Source organism: Hyperolius riggenbachi, chromosome 6 (assembly GCF_040937935.1).
Source record: "Hyperolius riggenbachi isolate aHypRig1 chromosome 6, aHypRig1.pri, whole genome shotgun sequence".
NCBI classification, from domain to species: domain Eukaryota; kingdom Metazoa; phylum Chordata; class Amphibia; order Anura; family Hyperoliidae; genus Hyperolius; species Hyperolius riggenbachi.
Window position 1 is genome coordinate 74,157,254 of NC_090651.1, and position 19,206 is coordinate 74,176,459.

General features: G+C 46.8%; 1 protein-coding gene across 1 annotated transcript in view; it reads left to right on the forward strand.

The window, feature by feature from the left end:
- EIF2B3 (eukaryotic translation initiation factor 2B subunit gamma) overlaps nucleotides 1-17,655 on the forward strand; it is an 88,306-nt gene extending 70,651 nt beyond the window's left edge. The window contains exons 11-12 of the mRNA XM_068239516.1: nucleotides 5,932-6,035; nucleotides 17,108-17,655. Coding sequence (XP_068095617.1) covers nucleotides 5,932-6,035; nucleotides 17,108-17,160 — 157 coding nt within the window. The 3' untranslated portion in view covers nucleotides 17,161-17,655. The remainder of the gene's footprint in view (nucleotides 1-5,931; nucleotides 6,036-17,107) is intronic.
- The last annotated feature ends 1,551 nt before the right edge of the window (nucleotides 17,656-19,206 follow it).

Genomic DNA, 19,206 nt, shown 5'->3' on the forward strand with positions numbered 1-19,206 from the left:
TTGCGGCGTGGGCAACACCCGCGCCGTAGCAGGTGAGGAATCGCTGCCAGGCTCCACAAGGTTCACCCAGTGCGCGGTAAGGGAGATGTATCGACCCTGGCCGAACGCACTCGTCCAGGTGTCAGTGGTGAGGTGAACCTTGCAGGCAACGGCATTCTTCAAGCTTCGGGTTATTTTGCTGACCACGTGCTCATGCAACTCAGGCACTGCAGAGCGCGCAAAGTGGTAGCGGCTGGGAACCACGTAACGTGGGATGGCCACTGACATCATGCCCTTGAAGCTGTTTGTCTCCACCACTCGATATGGCAGCATTTCGCAGGCCAGAAGCTTGGCTATGCTGGCTGTTACTGCCACGGCCCGGGGGTCATTTGCTGGCAATTTCCTCTTGCGCTCAAACATCTCCGACACAGACAACTGAACCGTAGCGCTGCACACGGAAGGGCTGTTGGTTGTTGTGTTTGATGAACACTGGGAGACCTCAAGAGCACTACTCCGGAAAGTGACAGTGTCAGCGTCGTCTGATGTTTGTGAATGTTGTGAACCACGCAATGGCTGGGCTACTGCTGCTGCTGAGGCGGGTCTGGTGGTGAGTCTGGTGAACCCAAGGGAGGCAGTGTTGCTGGTACCCTGTCCTGCCGCGTTTGCCCACAGAGTGGGATGTTTGGATAGCATGTGGCGGCTCATGCTGGTGGTGGAGAGGTTGTTAATACTTTTCCCCCTGCTCAGGCGAGTCTTGCACACCTTGCAAATCGCCATGGTAACATCCTCAGTGCAGTCTTCAAAGAAAGCCCAGACTTTGGAGCACCTGCCTCCTTGCTGGCGATTTCTGTTTCCTCCTCTTTTGCCTCTCACTCTAACTTCCACGCTTGTGGTGCCTGAAATTGCGCGCCGCCTACCTTGTGGCACAAGGCGAACTCGTGCAGCAGTGGGTTCTTCAACAGACTCATCTGTGCTGCTGCTACGACGGCGATGTTCTCGTTCACAAATAAAATCTGGGTCTCTGTCCACATTGTCCATACCCTCCTCTTCCATCTCCTCAAACTCGTCATATGTCATTGTGGGGGGCCGCCGCCGTGGAGTAGAGCTCCCCAGAACAACCTCTGCGCAGCTCACTCCAACGTCGTCTTCCAGATCTTGTCGGCCGACCTCCTGCAATTGCAACCCCTCCTGCCCAACTTGCTCTGGGATTTGGGTTTCCGAGTCCTCCTCGGACTCGCCTTGTATTTCAGTGCGCGGTGCATTTCCCACAGTTAATGGTTGTGAATCCGGCACAACATTTCTGGCTGTTCCTCCATTGACCTTTCATAGGTGGAAGTTTGTTGGGCTGGGAATAGCTCCTGCGAATACCCCATTGTGTCCTGAGGTAATTCATAGAACTGGTTATCTGGCAGTTGTGTGCGTGGTGTCGCTGCCGGTTGTGTCAGCTTTGTGCCCACTGGCTCCTTGTAACTGGCTGAGGACTCGGACCTCGTGCGTGATGTGCTGGTGCTGCTTAACCCACTGCTGGACGCTTGAGAGGTCATCCAAGTAATTCTCTGGTCCTGTTCTTTTGGATTTGTGAGGGTTGTTGTCCTGGACAACATGGGCGGTATTGAGTGGGTTTTCTTGGGTGCTCCCCTGTGGCCTGTACGTGAACCGTCAGGGGAAACACCTCTTCCCTTGCCCCTTCCTCTTTCACCGGATTTCTTCCTCATTTCACTTATCCTTACAGTACACGCTGACTGGCAGCAGTACAGTGGCAGCACAGAAATGCTATACAGTACCACTATTCCCAGCAGCGACACAGAGCACAATGCTATACAGTGGCGGGTGAGCGGTGTACTACTGTTCCCAGGCCCAGCAGACACAGAGTGGAAGTAAACACAATGCTATATAGTCTGGCTGAGCGGTGTACACAGAGTGGCAGTACACACAATGCTATATAGTCTGGCTAAGCCGTGTACACAGAGTGTCAGAAAACACAATGCTATATATAGCGTGGCTGAGCGAGGTGCACAGTGGCAGTACACACAATGCTATATTAGTCAGGCTAAGCCGTGTACACAGAGTGTCAGAAAACACAATGCTATATATATAGCGTGGCTGAGCGAGGTGCACAGTGGCAGTACACACAATGCTTTATAGTCAGGCTGAGCCGTGTACACAGAGTGTCAGTAAACAATGGTATATAGTCTGGCTGAGCGGTGTACACAGAGTGTCAGTAAACAACGGTATATAGTCTGGCTGAGCGGTGTACACAGAGTGGCAGTAAACACAATGCTATATATAGCGTGGCTGAGCGAGGTGCACAGTGGCAGTACACACAATGCTATATTAGTCAGGCTAAGCCGTGTACACAGAGTGTCAGAAAACACAATGCTATATATAGCGTGGCTGAGCGAGGTGCACAGTGGCAGTAGACACAATGCTATATATATAGCGTGGCTGAGCGAGGTGCACAGTGGCAGTACACACAATGCTATATATAGCGTGGCTGAGCGAGGTGCACAGTGGCAGTACACACAATGCTATATATAGCGTGGCTGAGCGAGGTGCACAGTGGCAGTACACACAATGCTATATTAGTCAGGCTAAGCCGTGTACACAGAGTGTCAGAAAACACAATGCTATATATATAGCGTGGCTGAGCGAGGTGCACAGTGGCAGTACACACAATGCTATATATAGCGTGGCTGAGCGAGGTGCACAGTGGCAGTACACACAATGCTATATATAGCGTGGCTGAGCGAGGTGCACAGTGGCAGTACACACAATGCTATATATAGCGTGGCTGAGCGAGGTGCACAGTGGCAGTACACACAATGCTATATATAGCGTGGCTGAGCGAGGTGCACAGTGGCAGTACACACAATGCTATATTAGTCAGGCTAAGCCGTGTACACAGAGTGTCAGAAAACACAATGCTATATATATAGCGTGGCTAAGCGAGGTGCACAGTGGCAGTACACACAATGCTATATATAGCGTGGCTGAGCGAGGTGCACAGTGGCAGTACACACAATGCTATATATAGCGTGGCTGAGCGAGGTGCACAGTGGCAGTACACACAATGCTATATTAGTCAGGCTAGCCTAAGCCGTGTACACAGTGTCAGAAAACACAATGCTATATATATAGCGTGGCTGAGCGAGGTACACAGTGGCAGTAAACAATGCTATATATAGTGTGGCTGAGCGAGCGGTGTACTACTGTTCCCAGCAGCGACACACAATGACTGGGGGGGACCCTGGCTAGCGTGGCTGGAGAGCGAACTACCCTGCCTGCCTACCCAAAGCTAAACCCACAGACAAATGGCGGAGATATGACGTGGTTCGGGTATTTATTTACCCGAACCACGTGACCGTTCGGCCAATCAGAGCGCGTTCGGGCCCGAACCACGTGACCCGTTCGGCCAATCACAGCGCTAGCCGAACGTTCGGGGAACGTTCGGCCATGCGCTCTTAGTTCGGCCATGTGGCCGAACGGTTTGGCCGAGCACCGTCAGGTGTTCGGCCGAACTCGAACATCACCCGAACAGGGTGATGTTCTGCAGAACCCGAACAGTGGCGAACACTGTTCGCCCAACACTACTTGTGGGTGACGGTTATGCAAATTCTGCATGCAGCTCGACATTGGACCAAGAGATTCCACCTTGGTAGGATTTGATTGGGCCACTTTCAGGCTGCATACAAAATTGCATAATCTTTCACCTGCCGGGGATGATAATTTCTGGTTTTTCTGCTGCAAATTGTAACTCCACAGCTACTCCTCACTTAGGTCTGGTCTATAAGCTTGCCTAATTAAAGGGGGGGGGGGGGGGGGGGGGTAGACTAATAATTTAGGATCCTAGTTCCAGATTACTAGATTACCTGTTAATATGTCATACATTTCTATATTGCAGCTTGATTGTATGTTAGGTATGGTACAGCACTGACATTTTCTGCAGCCCCTTACAGAGTACAGTTACGCCACTACTGTTCCTAAAGGCCAGGTAAGCCCAGACACTGCAAGGTAAAAGGCGAGTTCATGGATTGGATCTGCATCTGACACTTTGTTTACTCTGTGTTCCAAAGTCAGTAGAAACACCACCTAGGCCCATATGCAATTCTTGTGTTCTCCTAGGAGATAATTTTTCATCCATTTAGACTAACTTTTCAGCACTTAATAGTTGAAAAAGTACCAAAAGTAGGTGAAAATGTATTATTTTCTTACTTTCTGGTGGTTTAAAAGACATTTTATTGAAGTTTGCAAATATTAGAATTCTGCATAACCACACAGCCTACGCTAAAATCACTGGGACGTCAGGGCTACATTCAATATACAGGTATAGGAAGCGTTTCTGATGCTAAAACCAAGAAAATTACGATAAGTGTGCATCTTGTATCATTTACTGTATTCTGCTGTATATCCTAAGGCGCCTTTCACACTTTATGTTGCATCGCAATGGACAATATAATGACTTTGACATACAATGCAGTTATATTTTAGTGGTGCCGTACATACTGGTAGTTATGCAGTGCGACAAGTCCTGACGGAACACACTGCCTGCAGTGCGATACCTGGCAACGCGTGTTGCAAACATATAGTCTACGCACTGTATACTGCACTGCATGGGTCACATTGCAGTGGTAGGCTACAATGCAACTTTAAAGGACCACTATTGCGAGAAAAATTAGGCAGTTAAAATCTGGCAGAACCGACAGGTTTTGGGCCAGTCCATGTCCTCATGGGGGATTCTCAGGATTTTCTTTGTCTTCAACAGCATTTCCTGAACAGCAGTTTAACTGCCAAAATAGTAAGATACCAGCCAGCCTCCCTAATCACTTGCACACTATTTTGTCCGTTATGCCTAGTACACACCATACAATTTTCTTTTAAGCTGGGCATGCCGGGGCATCCCCCGCTTGCCCGCGCGGATCGATTCCCGCTCGTCCCCGCGGGCAGTTCCTCATCAGCCACTCGATTCTTCCATTGTCCGCCCGTGAGGATAGAGCGTGGAGTCGATCCGCCCCGGTGATCGGACAGGTTGAATATTATCAATCGAGCCATCAGCGGCTAGATTGTTAACTATCGCGCCGTGTATGCCCAGCATAATATTTTCTGTAGGATTTACCTGCCAGATAGATCATTTCCAACATGTTGTAAATTATCTATCTAACCATCTATCTGCCTAACAATTAAGCGATGTTCTACTCAGCAGGAGATAACCAGAAGACACGATTCTATTACGATCTGATTAAATCCGACATGTCCGATCGGAATTTGATTCAATTCGATTTGCCATTGCTTTGCAATGGCAAATCGAATTGAATAGAATCACGATCGGACATGTTGGATTTAATCGGATCGTAAATAGAATCGTAATCGAATCGTACAAAGAATCGTATCGTGTAGATGGGGCTTAAGACTTTGCAACTGCTGTTCAGGAAATGCTGTTAAAAACAAACAAAACCCTTAGAATCCCCCATGAGGAGATGGACTGACCCAAAACCTATCCGTTCTGTCAGATTTTAATAGCCTACTTTTTTTCGCGATAGTGGTCGTTTAATCACTGTTGCATTACAATCCTATATTGAAGGATGTGCGCAACACAACATATATGGTGCTTGATTCCGCCAAACTGTGATAACTCCTACTCCACGTTTTCGTGTGTTTTCTCTTTTGTGTGAAAATTTGTGATCGCAAGCAAATTTTCATGCAAAACCGGCCGCTTTTTCGCACGAAAATTCGCGATCGCGTGCAAACGTGAAAATGCGCGAGAAAACCGCCGTGATAAGTTATCACGGTTTAGTGAATCAAGCCCATAGTGTGCAAGGAGCCTTAGGATACATATGCTTTATATGGATACTCGGGCATACAGGATTTACCTCTGTTCTGTATGAATGCCAGAATCTATTTTGGCTAAAATGTATTTTGCTGATGAGTAAATCCTTCTCTTCTCTCTCCTGGCAGCTCTATCCTCCAGGGAAGCGTCATCTGTAATAATGCTGTGATAGAGAGCGGCGCTGATGTGAAGGATTGTCTGCTGGGGTCTGGCCTGAGCATTCACAAGAAAGGTGAGTCAGTGCTGACCCGGGTTACCTGAAACCTTCATGTGATTGGTGAGCAGTAGCACCTCTCGCTTCCTTCGTCTGCAACATGGTGGTTCAGTGGTCTCCAATAGCTGTTGGGTGGCTTTGTGGTTACAGGCAGGGAGGACAGTGCAGCTTCCGTGGGCGGGGTAAGGAGGTAAACAATGGACTCTGCCAGTGATTGCTGCTTAGATCCAGCATGCCGGAGTAATATCAGATAGTGCTCCCTCCACTGATTTCCAATAGAGGAAGCCTCAGAGAAGTAAGTTGAATAATCAATGTCCCTTCGCCCACTTGCTGGGCATCACTTTGCTCAGACAACTTTATATTCGATTTCTAATTTTATGTCCACTTGAATATTTATGCCTTTATCCCCTTTATTGGCTCTTTATTGGTAATGATCACATCTATATGGGATATAATAGTGCTGTTCTTTAATAAATTGTTCCCCACACCCGGATTGACATCTCAGGAGCCTATAGGCACAGATGTCCTGGCACCTTAGACTTTGCCCACCATGCACCTCCAAACCCCCACCAAACCACACCGCAAGTGTGCTGGCTGGCCCAAATGTCACTTCTCCCTTACTTCCCTTGCCTGTCATGGGTAGCTACAGGTGTCCCTTAGCATTAGGTAGCCAGAGGCATCCTCAGTATTAAGTAGCTAGTGCTGCCCCCGACTTAAGGGAGATCTCAGCAGTGGAATGCCAAGAGCTGGGTGAGTAACCTCTCATTTATGCTCTGCTTAGGACTCTGCATAGGCTAGGCAGGAGGGAGGCACTAGGGGAGGAGAGTGAGCTACCTTTCCATCATCAGGCGCCTGTAGGCATGTGCCTACAGTGCCTTATGGTAAATCCGGCCCTGCCCACACTCGATATATAAATCTATGTACTGTTGTCATTAAAGGGTGAGAGTAGACTGACTCCAGGGGGAGACCATTGGGATTAATGTAAATTGTACTTAATACTTGTGGAAATCATTAAAAACATTTTTGGAAAAAAAAAACCTTCCCCATCCCCTGCTTACCCCTCTCAGACACTGCGGCCGTCCCTGGCAGGTTTTGGTGCTCTTTATCAATTATATATACAGTGAGGGTGTCCAATGTAACTCGCACTGGGCCCCATACCTTCCTAGCCACACCACTGCTCAATGTTCTACGTACAACATTGCGGATATGTCACAGCTATATAAATGAATATTAATACCAGTGTTGATAGATTGTGCTAATTTGTGACTCTGGAATGGGTAATAGAGTGCAAGCTCTTCAGGGAGAAACTGATAGGAATAGCTCAGTGTTCTCCATATAATGCTGTGTAATGGGCTCGAGCCATATAAATGACCAGAAGAAATCACTGGTGACTGCCATAGTGACTCGCAGAGCGGCTCTCCAGCTCTACCTGCAGCACAGAGTGTCCCGGGTCAGAAAGGAGTTCGGCTCTTCCTGATGAACATCTCCCACACTGCGGGTGGTCTCCGGCATGGTGGGGGTTAAACGTCTGCGTAGACTATAAGCAGAAGAATGACTGTTTCCGATGCCGCCACCCAGAGACTCACATGAATGCCATGCACAGAGCAGCCAGTGCCGTGCCATCGCTGAGCTTCATGTAAATACTCGCTGGCTTATTGTAAGCATCCCAACCATTGTGTCAACACAGCCATTCCTGAGCTGGAAGACCACCTCGGAGGCCAGACTCAACAATCTCTGCAGGGTCACATCATCTGCTCGTACAGGTGTACAGCATGGTGGGAAGGAGTCCACTGCTATTGTGACAGGGCAACTAGCACCCCAGCAGTCTCAGGTTACCATAATGAGTTATCTTCTGTATTGGTGACGCATTGGCTGCTTGTGATTCATGAGTTAATTCTGTTGCCTTGCGGCACCGTGGTCCAGGGCTTATTTCCCGCAAGACGCAAGCACGGTGGCGTAGTGGTTGCGCTCTCGTCTTGCAGCGCTTGGCCCCCGGTTCAAATCTAATCCAGCCATCCTAGTCAACATCTGCAAGAAGTTTTTATGTTCTCCCCATGTCTGTGTGGGTTTCCTCTGGACACTCCAGTTTCCTCCCACATATCAAAAACATACAGATAAGTTAATTGGTTTCTCCCCCCTAAATTGGCCCTAGACTACGATGCACTACAAGATACATACATAGACATATGACTATGGTTGGGATTAGATTGTGAGCCCCTCTGAGGGACAGTTAGTGACAAGACCATATACTCTGTACAGCGCTGTGTAATATGTCAGTACTATATACGGTAAATACTTTAAAAAAAAAAAAAAACACGGTCTGCGTTAAATTTGAAAGGTTTTGTCTGTTCTTTCGTGAACCTTTCAGGTGCTCTCATTTGCAAATAAGCTCCAGGCAGCCATGTTGCTGCACAGTAAACAAGATCCCAAGCAGTCCATTGGTAGACTCTTAAAGTGGACCTGAACCCAGAACTTCCCCTCTGCTCTAAAAAAAAAAAAAAAAAAAAAAAGCAACCGCATAATAATTTTTAAAGAAAAATAATTATTTGTTACAACTGATAGACATACTGCAGATTTATTTCAGGATTTGTACTCTGCTTTCATGGAAGCAGATATAGGGTTACACATCCTGAATTTACAAATTAGCTGCTCTGCTGAGGCAGTTGGCTGAAACAGCTGAGAGATCAAATTACAGTTGTGATTAGTCACAGATGAGGGAGAATTAGACAGGCTAAACTCTCTACATACAGGATGCATTTCGCTCTCTCCTTTTTTTATTTTTATATTTTTTGTCCTGTGCAAGAGATCCACTTTAAATTGTGTATCCGGATGAAAGAGTGTATATGAAGGCCTTTAAATATTTAAAGGAAATCCAAAGTGATCAAGAAGGAAGGTGCCACAGTTGATCACCTCTTGTACTGTTCTCCTAGCCTGTCTTTGCTGATCTTCAGCCTCTAAAGCTTGCCAACGCACGCTAAATTGACAGAGAATCCAGCCTGCATTCAAGGCTTCTCTGAGCTAATTTATTAAAGAACAAGCGACACCCATGCTAACCTAGAAATAAAAAACACATATATAAGTAGATAAATACTACCTCTAGTTACATAACAGATGTATTGTGCCATCCATGTAATGATTCATGTGAAGTTTATAAAGGAAGAGCAGAAAATCCTATTCTAGGCAGTGGCCATCTTGCCAAGCTAATGCTGACATCATATCCTCCCTGACTCTTGTTTTCCCCCTCCCTTCTCTTGCTCATTGTGTATTCATTAGCTGCTCTCCTCCCAGAGTCTTCAGACACTCCCACTGAGGTGTATACTAGGAACTGCACAGTCTTTTTTTTTTCTTCTGTTTTTCATTCTCCTCCAATCGCTGAGTCACCTCAGCATTGCTTGTAAACACAAGTGAGCAGAGGTGTTTCAGATAAGAAGCTAGGCAGGGAAATAAATGGAAGAGGAGGAATATATTATAGATAGATAAAAAAAAAAAACAGCATTCAACTCTTTGGCACTGACTACCAAAGGGCCAGTGCTCCTAAAGTATGTGATAACTCCAAACCATAACAGCAGAAACAGTTTTGCAAGTTTTGAATGCAGGATTAGCATCTTTATCACTTAATACACTCAGACCAGTAGCTGTTGAAATTTTATTTTTATGCTGACAATACCGGCTTTAAAGAACACCTGAACTGAGAGGGATATGGTGGTTGCCGTATTTAGTTCCTTTTGAAAGGAGAACTGTAACCCCCCCCCCCCAAAAAAAACTGTTAAACTTACCTGGGGCTTCTACCACTCCCACGCAGACATCCTGTGCCCGCATCGGGACAAACCGATCCTCCAGGCCCCTGCCGCAGCTTGCTTCCGGTCTTCGTGACTTCAATGTCACGGGGCACTGCGCCTCCATGACCCTGGCTGTGCGCGTCCTCACGCCGCTGGGAGCACCCTGCACAGTAAGTGCACAGCACTTGCACATGATGCTCCCGACTGCAGGAGCGAGGACGTGCGCAGCGTGCTGCGGCGGGGGACCGGAGGATAGTTTTGTTCCGGAGGTACCGGTAGAAACCCCATGTAAACTTAAATTTTATTTTTTCTTGTTCTCTCCCTCGGGGGGAATTACAGTTCGCTTTTAACACCAGTTGCCTGGCAGTGCTGCTGATGTTTTAGACAGTAGTAGTGTCTGAACTCCCTCACATAGGTTCCCCGCTCCCCCTCCAGCTATTTCCGCAAATGTTGTTAATGGAATATATGCAGCGAGTGGAGAAGCTTACCTTCTACTTACCTTCTACTTTTTAAGTTTAACTGTTTTTTGTTTTTGCTCAATGACGCATTCATTGACATATGCCAGAGCTAAAAATCTATGAACAATTGACCCTTTTTATCTCTTTCCTGCTCTCAGAAGCCATTTTCAGCTAGGAAAGTGTTTTATAGTTGGAATTTCTTATCAGTGAGGGTCACACTGTAGTCACTTCCTGTCTGAGTCAGGACTCAGTCAGCCACTTAAATAACTGATATTTAACTCTTTCAGGCAGAGAAAGGAAAAAAGGAACACCGCATAGTTATTTGTGTGCTTGGCACAGTACATACCCATGTCTATCTCATCAAGTCATACGTCACTTCGGGTATCCTTTAAGCCTCGTACACACGCCTGACTTAAGTCTGCTGAGGCGACTAATAACGACCGCCTCAGCCGACAATCAGCCATGTGTACGACGCCCAACCCATGAGCGATTCACCAGGCGGATCAACTCAAACCCCAGCGGAAGCTAATCCCATTGTTTTGTGCCGCACCCCCGTCTGCTGCGTGATGTCATGCATGCACTGCTCATTGGCATGCACTGCTCATCGGCCTTCTGCGCCCTCCCGCATACCAACACAACGTGTAGTCAGCTGCGCGCGTGTACAGCCAGGCCCAGCGATGTTGACCAAGGGGATCAGCTCCTGATTCCTGATGGGTGACATCAGTTGGGCATGTGTAGAAGCCCTTAGCCATAGACCCTGAACAAGCATGCAGATCAGATGTTACTGACAAAAATCTCACAAGATTAACGCGGAACTGAAATGTTAAAACAAACTGGGGCTTCTGCAAGCCCCCAGCAGCCATCCTGTTCTGCGCTGGTCCTCTGCAATCCTCCGTTCTCCCGCCGCCGTTCCGTTTTGTTCTTCAACTTGTTAGGCCTTGTTCACATCAGGGACGTTTCTGTGCACTGCCCTGTGCGTTCAGCAAGGTATTGATTTTTCCATGTAACTAAATGTAGCTGGTGTGTTTTTTACCCCTAATTGGAGAAAAAAATACATTTACATACAAAAACAAAGTTTTATTGACTGCTGCTGCTACAGTAAGCAAAACGTGCTTTAAAGAAGCGCAGTGCAACACACCGAAACACGCAGTAAAGCGTGCACAAGCGCATGCGTTTTTTACCACGCGCTTTACGTTTTTCAGCACAGCAGATGTGAACGAGGCCTAAGTCGAGACCTGCACAGCCCTGCCAAGCGTATCCTTTCTATGCGGCACTGTCTGCAATAGCGCTATTGCAGACTGGAACACGAAGAAGGATATGCATGGCCAGAGCTGCGCAGACGCAGTGGCCCGGCGGCAAAACCAGAAAGTAGCTGGCGGCGGGAGAACGGAGGATCGTGGAGGACCAGCGCGGGACAGGACGGCTGCAGGGAGCTTGCAGAAGCCCCGGATAAGGGAAACAGTATTACTTCAGTTCTGCTTTAAAGGGATACTGTAGGGGGGTCGGGGGAAAATGAGTTGAACTTACCCGGGGCTTCTAACGGTCCCCCGCAGACATCCTTTGCAGCCACTCACCGATGCTCCGGCCCCGCCTCCGGTTCACTTCCGGAATTTCAGACTCTAAAGTCTGAAAACCACTGCGCCTGCGTTGCTGTGTCCTCGATCCCGCTGATGTCACCAGGAGCATACTGCGCAGGGACAGACCACACTGGGCCTGCGCAGTATGCTCCTGGTGACATCAGCGGGATCGAGGACACGGCAACGCAGGTGCAGTGGTTTTCAGACTTTAGAGTCTGAAATTCCGGAAGTGAACCGGAGGCGGGGCCGGAGCATCGGTGAGTGGCTGCACAGGCAAAGGATGTCTGCGGGGGACAGTTAGAAGCCCTGGGTAAGTTCAACTCATTTTCCCCCGACCCCCCTACAGTATCCCTTTAACCACTTGAGGACCGCCCCCAGCCGATGGGCGGCGGCAAAGTCCGGGCCCAAACGACCGCAATACGCCCATCGGCGGGGGCGGCTGCGTGGGTGGCTATGCGGCGATCGCGTCATTCGTGACGCGATCAGCCGCCGGGGACTGGCTCCGCCCACCGCTCGTAGTAACCCGCCGGCCGTTCGGAAGCGCCGGCGGGTTACTAGCACCCGGATCGCCGCATGGAAATAGTATAATAGGCTTTGTAATGTATACAAAGCCTATTATACTGGCTGCCTCCTGCCCTGGTGGTCCCAGTGTCCGAGGGACCACCAGGGCAGGCTGCAGCCACCCTAGTCTGCACCCAAGCACACTGATTTCCCCCCCCCCCTGCCCCCTGATCGCCCACAGCACCCCTCAGACCCCCCCCCCTGCCCACCCCCCAGACCACTGTTTGCACCCAGTCACCCCCCTAATCACCCATCAATCACTCCCTGTCACTATCTGTCAACGCTATTTTTTTTTTTATCCCCCCCACTGCCCCCTCCTGATCACCCCCCCACCCCTCAGATTCTCCCCAGACCCCCCCCCAGACCCCTCCCCCCGTGTACTGTATGCATCTATCCCCCCTGATCACCTGTCAATCACCTGTCAATCACCCGTCAATCACCCCCTGTCTCTGCTACCCATCAATCAGCCCCTAACCTGCCCCTTGCGGGCAATCTGATCACCCACCCACACCAATAGATCGCCCGCAGATCCGACATCAGATCACCTCCCAAATCCATTGTTTACATCTATTCTCTCCTCTAAACACCCACTAATTACCCATCAATCACCTATCAATCACCCGCCTATCACCACCTGTCACTGTTACCCATCGGATTAGACCCTAATCTACCCCTTGCGGGCACCCAATCACCCGCCCACACGCTCAGATTGCCCTCAGACCCCCCTTTATCAATTCGCCAGTGCAATATTTACATCTGTTATTCCCTGTAATAACCCACTGATCTCCTGTCAATCACCCATCAATCACCCCCTGTCACTGCCACCCATCAATCACCCCCTGTCACTGCCACCCATCAATCAGCCCCTAACCTGCCCCTTGCGGGCAATCTGATCACCCACCCACACCAATAGATCGCCCGCAGATCCGACATCAGATCACCTCCCAAATCCATTGTTTACATCTATTCTCTCCTCTAAACACCCACTAATTACCCATCAATCACCTATCAATCACCCGCCTATCACCACCTGTCACTGTTACCCATCAGATTAGACCCTAATCTACCCCTTGCGGGCACCCAATCACCCGCCCACACGCTCAGATTGCCCTCAGACCCCCCTTTATCAATTCGCCAGTGCAATATTTACATCTGTTATTCCCTGTAATAACCCACTGATCTCCTGTCAATCACCCATCAATCACCCCCTGTCACTGCCACCCATCAATCACCCCCTGTCACTGCCACCCATCAATCAGCCCCTAACCTGCCCCTTGCGGGCAATCTGATCACCCACCCACACCAATAGATCGCCCGCAGATCCGACATCAGATCACCTCCCAAGTGCAGTGTTTACATCTCTTCTCTCCTCTAAACACCCACTAATTACCCATCAATCACCACCTGTCACGGTTACCCATCAGATTAGACCCTAATCTGCCCCTTGCGGGCACCCAATCACCCGCCCACACCTCAGAACGTCCTCAGACCCCAGCCCTGATCACCTCGCTAGTGCATTGCTTGCATCTATTTCCCCCCTCTAATCACACCTTGAGACACCCATCAATCACCTCCTGTCACCCCCTAGCACACCTACCCATCAGATCAGGCCCTAATTTGCCCCGTGTGGGCTCCTGATCACTCGGCCAAACCCTCAGGTCCCCCTCAGACCCCCTTCCGATCACCTCCCCAGTGCATTGATTGCATCTATTTTCCCCTCTAACCGCCCCCTGAGACACCCATCAATCACCTCCTGTCACCCCCTAGCACTCCTATCCATCAGATCAAGCCCAAAACATCCTGTCATCTAAGAGGCCACCCTGCTTATGACCGGTTCCACAAAATTTGCCCCCTCATAGACCACCTGTCATCAAAATTTGCAGATGCTTATACCCCTGATCAGTCATTTTGAGAAATTTGGTTTCCAGACTACTCACAGTTTTGGGCCCGTAAAATGCCAGGGCAGTATAGGAACCCCACAAGTGACCTCATTTTAGAAAGAAGACACCCCAAGGTATTCTGTTAGGTGTATGATGAGTTCATAGAAGATTTTATTTTTTGTCACAAGTTAGCGGAAATTGATATGTATTGTGTTTTTTTTCACAAAGTGTCATTTTCCGCTAACTTGTGACAAAAAAAAAATCTTCTATGAACTCACCATACTCCTAACAGAATACCTTGGGGTGTCTTCTTTCTAAAATGGGGTCACTTGTGGGGTTCCTATACTGCCCTGGCATTTAAGGGGCCCTAAACCGTGAGCAGTAGTCTAGAATCCAAAGGCCTCAAAATGACCTGTGAATAGGACGTTAGGCCCCTTAGCGCACCTAGGTTGCAAAAAAGTGTCACACGTGGTATCGCCGTACTCAGAAGAAGTAGTATATTGTGTTTTGGGGTGTATTTTTACACATACCCATGCTGGGTGGGAGAAATCTCTCTGTAAAAGGACAATTGTGTGTAAAAAAAAATCAAACAATTGTCATTTACAGAGATATTTCTCCCACCCAGCATGGGTATGTGTAAAAATACACCCCAAAACACATTATACTACTTCTCCTGAGTACGGCGGTACCACATGTGTGGCACTTTTTTGCACCCTAAGTGCGCTAAGAGGCCCAAAGTCCAATGAGTACCTTTAGGATTTCACAGGTCATTTTGCGACATTTGGTTTCAAGACTACTCCTCACGGTTTAGGGCCCCTAAAATGCCAGGGCAGTATAGGAACCCCACAAATGACCCCATTTTAGAAAGAAGACACCCCAAGGTATTCCGTTAGGAGTATGGTGAGTTCATAGAAGATTTTATTTTTTGTCATAAGTTAGCGGAAAATGACACTTTGTGAAAAAAAACAATTAAAATCAATTTCCGCTAACTTGTGACAAAAAAAAAAAATCTTCTATGAACTCACCATCCTCCTAACGGAATACCTTGGGGTGTCTTCTTTCTAAAATGGGGTAATTTGTGGGGTTCCTATACTGTCCTGGCATTTTAGGGGCCCTAAACCGCGAGGAGTAGTCTTGAAACGAAATTTCTCAAAATGACCTGTGAAATCCTAAAGGTACTCATTGAACTTTGGGCCCCTTAGCGCAGTTAGGGTGCAAAAAAGTGCCACACATGTGGTATCGCCGTACTCAGGAGAAGTAGTATAATGTGTTTTGGGGTGTATTTTTCCACATACCCATGCTGAGTGGCAGAAATATCTCTATAAATAGACAATTGTGTGTAAAAAAAATAAAACAATTGTCGTTTATGGAGATATTTCTCCCACCCAGCATGGGTATGTGTAAAAATACACCCCAAAACACATTATACTACTTCTCCTGAGTACGGCAATACCACATGTGTGGCACTTTTTTGCAGCCTAACTGCGCTAAGGGGCCAAAAGTCCAATGAGCATCTTTAGGCTTTACAGGGGTGCTTACAATTAGGCACCCCCCAAAATGCCAGGACAGTGAACACACCCCACAAATGACCCCATTTTGGAAAGTAGACACTTCAAGGTATTCAGAGAGGAGCATAGTGAGTCCGTGGCAGATTTCATTTTTTTTTGTTGCAAGTTAGAAGAAATGGAAACTTTTTTTTTTTCTTTTTTTTGTCAGAAAGTGTCATTTTCCGCTAACTTGTGACAAAAAATAAAATCTTCTATGAACTCACCATGCCTCTCACTGAATACTTTGGGATGTCTTCTTTCCAAAATGGGGTCATTTGGGGGGTATTTGTACTATCCTGGAATTTTAGCCCCTCATGAAACCTGACAGGTGCGCAGAAAAGTCAGAGATGCTTGAAAATGGGAAAATTCACTTTTGGCACCATAGTTTGTAAACGCTATAACTTTTACCCAAACCAATAAATATACACTGAATGGGTTTTTTTTTAATCAAAAACATGTTTGTCCACATTTTTCGCGCTGCATGTATACAGAAATTTTACTTTATTTAAAAATGTCAGCACAGAAAGTTAAAAAAATCATTTTTTTGCCAAAATTCATGTCTTTTTTGATGAATATAATAAAAAGTAAAACTCGCAGGAGCAATCAAATAGCATCAAAAGAAAGCTGTATTAGTGACAAGAAAAGGAGGTAAAATTCATTTAGGTGGTAGGTTGTATGACTGAGCATTAAACCGTGAAAGCTGCAGTGGTCTGAATGGAGAAAAAGGCTCTGGTCCTTAAGGGGCGAAAAGACTGTGGTCCTGAAGTGGTTAAGTACATGTTTCATGTGTGTGACTCGGACACTACTGATGTCAGATTGATCAGCAGAACTGCCAGGCAACTGGTTTTGTTTAATTAGGAAATTAATATGGCCACCTCCTGCTTAAAGTTCCCTTTTTAAATGAAAGCCTATGTGGCAGCCATGTTGCTGTGTAGATGGCCATCATACAGTAATTTCCAATGCATGCTGGTATTTAGCGGTTATTTATGCCATGGGAAATATTGCCTGATGACTGCAGGATCTTTTGATCTTATCATATTTATGACCCCTTCCACTGCCTGCTGTAGTTGAGATATCGGCTGTGTAAGCAGTTGTCGTGTTTCCTATAAATCGGTAGTTATTGCTTCTGTGAAAGTATAATTCCAGTTAGTGGCCAGCTGTGGCTATCTCTAGTCATTTGATCTAAATGGAAAGGGTTAGAGGCCACACTCTGCCTGGTTCACCATCTCTGTGTACATCGATCAATGTACAGTCCACTGTATTAACCTGCACTCTGTTCTCTTTGCAGCAAAACGTGTCAATGAAATCATTGTGGCAAATGAGCAGTTAATGGAGATCTAATAAGAAAGAATCGGTGACTCGGCCACCCCACAAACCGGAATTATTTATACGCGAAGTTAGGATATGGAAGTTCTATTGACAGCCCTGTGTGTTGGGGTGACTCCGCCTACCTGTTTTCACTCTGGAATGTGCGTGAGTTCCATAGCATTTGTAGTGACCGCCACTGATGGAGTTCTGTCATTACTTTGCCTTTACACCCGTGGAATGCTAAATACTGCGTAGGAGTTTTATTTTTGCCTGGGCAGCCTTGTCCTTATTCTGTAGTGTGCAGGGATGTGCCACAAATACATATGCAGATTTGCAGCATCACTACAGATTCGCTTGAAGATTGGATTTAAGATGATACCATTTATTGGCTAAACTCAAAGAAAAAGAGTACGCTTTTGGCCAATAGACCTTCCTCAGACTATTTCCATACAGATGTGCTTAAAAATAACAAACAGTTATACAGAAGACATTTGTTATCCAACATCATTAAAAGTCACTTTCCATTTTCTTCTGAAGAGAACTATTATTATCTATGACAACATTTCAGTTTCTCACAACCCTGGCAACAGTGTGCCATTAGAGGATTTCCCAGAGTTCTCATCTTCCATCTACTCCAATATAAGGTTGAGATCTGTTAAAGGGAACCCGAGGTGAGAGGGATGTGGAGGCTGACATGTTTGTTTCCTTTTAAATAATGCACATTACCTGGCTGTCCTGCGGATCCTCTGTTTCTAATACTTTAAACTATAGACCTTAAACAAGCATGCAGATCAGATGTCTATGACAAATCTTAACCAACTCACACAAATTGGGCAATCACCATCAGCCAATACGTCTAGCATAATAGTCAATGTAAAAAAGGAGTGTGCAGAACAGATCAAGAAATAACTACAACCATAGAGAAAATAATCATATAAAACTCCTCACCAATCTCTGAATATCAAACCTGGTTCAATCTTTATTGCAACACAAATGTCCATTAAAATCCACTAAAAACATGATGTAATAGGAGTGCAGCATCAGGGGCAATAAAGAATGCTAACAATAATCAAAGGTGACCAATAGCAATTGCTCAGCTGATGTCAACTACAGCAATAAACAATAAAAATCACTGAATATATGAAAGTACAGTACATCATAATAAAAGTGCATGGTGGAAAAATAGAGCCTATGACGGTACAGAGATCCCAAGGGAAAAGTGTGTGTGTGTGTGTGTGTGTGTGTGTGTGGCGCGCGCAGGGGAGAGAAGACCCACATGAATGAATGACCAAAGTATTAAGTGAAGAGTGGAGGAAGAGTGAGCCAGCGCTGTGTGTAGCAACCCAGATACTGTCGCCAACATCATCAGTGACATAGGAGTCTCGTCTCATCACTGCTCTTTCCTTGGTAAGCTCTCCTCTTACTACTGCAGCCTTCCACTCTCCAACTATATGAGACTTCACTTCATTACTGGGTTGCTACACACAGAGCTGTGTGTAGTGGAGCAGTTGGACAGAGCAGCCAATCCATTTTGGCTGCAAAACAAAACAAGGACTCTGGTTGTTTTAAATATTTCTCAATTTTCATCAGCATGTGTAGACTTATATTGATATATACACCTCTTTCATCTCTGGAAACTGAATTTAAAAAGATAAAAAAAATTGAAGATAGTCTGATGGTCAGAAAACACAATGTGGCCATGAAGAAACACTGCAAACATAGAAGGCTTGTACAGGACTTGAAGTGCACACACACATCCAATGTTGTTTGGGCAATGTTGCCACTTCCATGTAGCTTGAGGGTCAACAGATTTTGAATGTTTGGTATCTAATAATTTTTAATGGCAAATGGCCAAGAAAACAATTGAGCATTCTCAAGATTAAAAGTTGTTCTGAAGTTATTCTACTCCATAGTCCACACTGACTCCTAGGAAAGACTCAGTCTCCACGGAACGTTTCCCCCTCCCCTCCTCGCAATGTCACGTGACTTCAGGTACCCTCTAAATGGTACTATACCAGGCATGGGCAAACTTGGCCCTCCAGCTGTTAAGGAACTACAAGTCCCACAATGCATTGCAGA